At 40.3% G+C, this 2,315-nt stretch overlaps 1 protein-coding gene across 3 annotated transcripts in view; it reads right to left on the bottom strand.

Annotated features, from left to right (window-relative positions):
• The window catches only part of LOC107604661 (protein NRT1/ PTR FAMILY 3.1), a 6,029-nt gene continuing 3,716 nt past the window's right edge, over window positions 3-2,315 (bottom strand). Inside the window, exons 2-5 of one of the 3 annotated variants that reach the window (XM_016306293.2) lie at window positions 1,873-2,090; window positions 1,203-1,762; window positions 169-1,104; window positions 3-133 (exon numbers count right to left, since the gene is read on the bottom strand). In XM_016306293.2, the coding sequence (XP_016161779.1) occupies window position 133; window positions 169-1,104; window positions 1,203-1,762; window positions 1,873-2,090 (1,715 nt within the window). In that variant the 3' untranslated portion in view covers window positions 3-132. Of the gene's footprint in view, window positions 134-168; window positions 1,105-1,202; window positions 1,810-1,845; window positions 2,091-2,315 lie in introns of those variants that run through there. The other 2 variants (XM_021104623.1, XM_021104624.1) reach the window with 2 other exon arrangements.

Raw genomic sequence — 2,315 nt, 5'->3', positions numbered from 1 at the left:
TCTTATGTCAAATTATTAAGGTACATAGTAAAATATGGTAGATAAAACAATATACATGCTCCGACCAATGCTTCTGTTCTATATATGCTACATATCATTATTCACCAGTGCCAGATAACTAACTAACTAATACCATAGACAATAAGATAAACTACTCATTATATCTACTATAAATCTCCATTTTCTTCTCTACCATCTGTTACAACAACAGATGACACATTTTCTTTGGCACGTTCCAAATCATGATACTCCTTGTGCATTTCACTAGTACTTTCCTGCTCCACAGGCTTGTACGTATAAAACCAAGCACAAATGGAATAGTAAATGAGATTAACAACTTGAATCCCACAAACAAGAAAGTAGTAATTCTCCAATCTACCCCTATTGAGATTCCTATCAGGTAACCAATTTCTCTCTTTACCAGTGTACGCATGAACCAGTGATACCAACAACGTTCCAATGTAATTCCCAATGGCCGAAGTTATGCTATACAAAGCAGTAGCACTACTTCTCATACTTTCAGGCGATTGATCATACAAGAATTCCAAATGTCCAACAGACGAAAAAATTTCAGCTACTCCATGAATTACATACTGCGGCACCAACCAGAAAACACTGATTGGAATCGTGGCTTTGGGATCGTCCAATAAATGGTGCTTTGCTGCGGCAGACTTCCTCTTGATTTCGACGAAGGCGGCGATAATAGTTGCTACAATGTTGATCACGAAGCCTACTCCCATTCTCTGCAGGCATGTGATGCCTGCAGGGTTCTTGGTGAACCTGCGGGCGAAGGGAACGAAGAGGCGCTCGTAGAGTATGACGCCGACCATCATGGTTAGGACACTGAATATGGACATGCTGGCAGGGGAGATTTGGAAGGAGGGAGAGAGGTGGCGGTCCATTGATCGAGCTTGTTGGATGACGAAGCTGTGGAGGTGTGATGAGGCTGTTACTTGTAAAATTCCTGATGCCCAAATTGGAAGCATTCTGATGATTGATTTCAGCTCTTCTACTCTGTGGACAGTGGCTAGTTTCCATAACTTTGGTTCTGCGTTTGGGTCTCTGCTATCATCCTCTGTTACAATTGCAGCCTTGTCCAACCATCTGTAACAATATAAATTCAAGAGTCATTGAGAAAGAATATAGGCTTTTCAACTAACTGAAAACTGCTTAAATCAGTTGATTGATCTAGTATGACTTACTTGAATTGGTCAGAGTGTAGAAGAGTTCCTTCTGTGGAAATGCCAGCATCAAGCTCCTTATTTTGGTACAAAAGCTTAGCATCAGAAGGCAAAGGTTGTTTCCTCTTCTTGATAGCAGCCACAACCACTTGTGCCAAACGAATCAAAGGACTGCCCTCTGGCTTGACATGCTTATAGAGAGGGAAGCCAACCACAAATGCAACAATGGATATCATCATTGCAATGGTTGGAATCCCAAGTCCCCAACCCCACCCCATGTTGTCTTGGATGTAAACCACAACTGTCAAAGCACTTAGTGAAGCAAAGCCCATGCTGAAAAAATACCAATTGAACAGGTTCCATTTTCTGGATTCCACACCCTTTTTGGACATGTCAAATTGGTCTCCTGAAAAGGGCACCACACAGGGTCTAATGCCACCTGAGCCAAGAGATGTGAGGAGTAGAGACATGTATAATATCCATAGCTGTGAGGATGTGGCTTCTTGGCAATTCACTTGTTTTGGGCATGGTGGTGGACGAAAATGTGGAAGTATCGCTGATAATGTCATGCTAATCATTCCCTGCATGTCAAACAATAATTAGTTGCAATGCTATTGAATATGTTGTACATAAATTCAAAAACTGAAACAAGAATGAGATTATAGAGAGAAGAGAAGGGGGAAAATGAAACCAGTTCATAGATGAGAGAAGCAATAGTAATGGTCCAAAAGCGGCCAGCAAAAGACTCAGCAATGATAGCACCAAGGAGAGGAGTGAAGCTTGATGTTCCAGCAAAGTTTGTGAGTGTGTTGGAGGCAGCTACCAATGGCATGTTCATCACTTGTGTCAGGTAACTTATCAAGTTGCCAGAGAACCCAGCCACCGCAAATCTATCACACACTTCATTTGCTGCAAACATATTTGCATATCACCCACCATCTCCATGTAATTAATTTTACATATACAAGGAGGCTTCTATAAAATGTATATAGATATAGGGTAAACATCTCATATTCAATATTAATCAAGTTTTCTAAGATTTTGTTTTCCATTTCTATCGTTGAATTATTTTTGTACAATTTAAACTATTTCGCTTTCATAGTATTTCGAATATCTGATCTCAGTTAAAAGGTT

This window comes from Arachis ipaensis, chromosome B06 (genome assembly GCF_000816755.2).
Source record: "Arachis ipaensis cultivar K30076 chromosome B06, Araip1.1, whole genome shotgun sequence".
In the NCBI taxonomy this organism is placed as follows: Eukaryota; Viridiplantae; Streptophyta; class Magnoliopsida; order Fabales; family Fabaceae; genus Arachis; species Arachis ipaensis.
The sequence above is the reverse complement of the archived record's forward strand: the minus strand, read 5'-3'. Positions and strand labels throughout refer to the sequence as shown.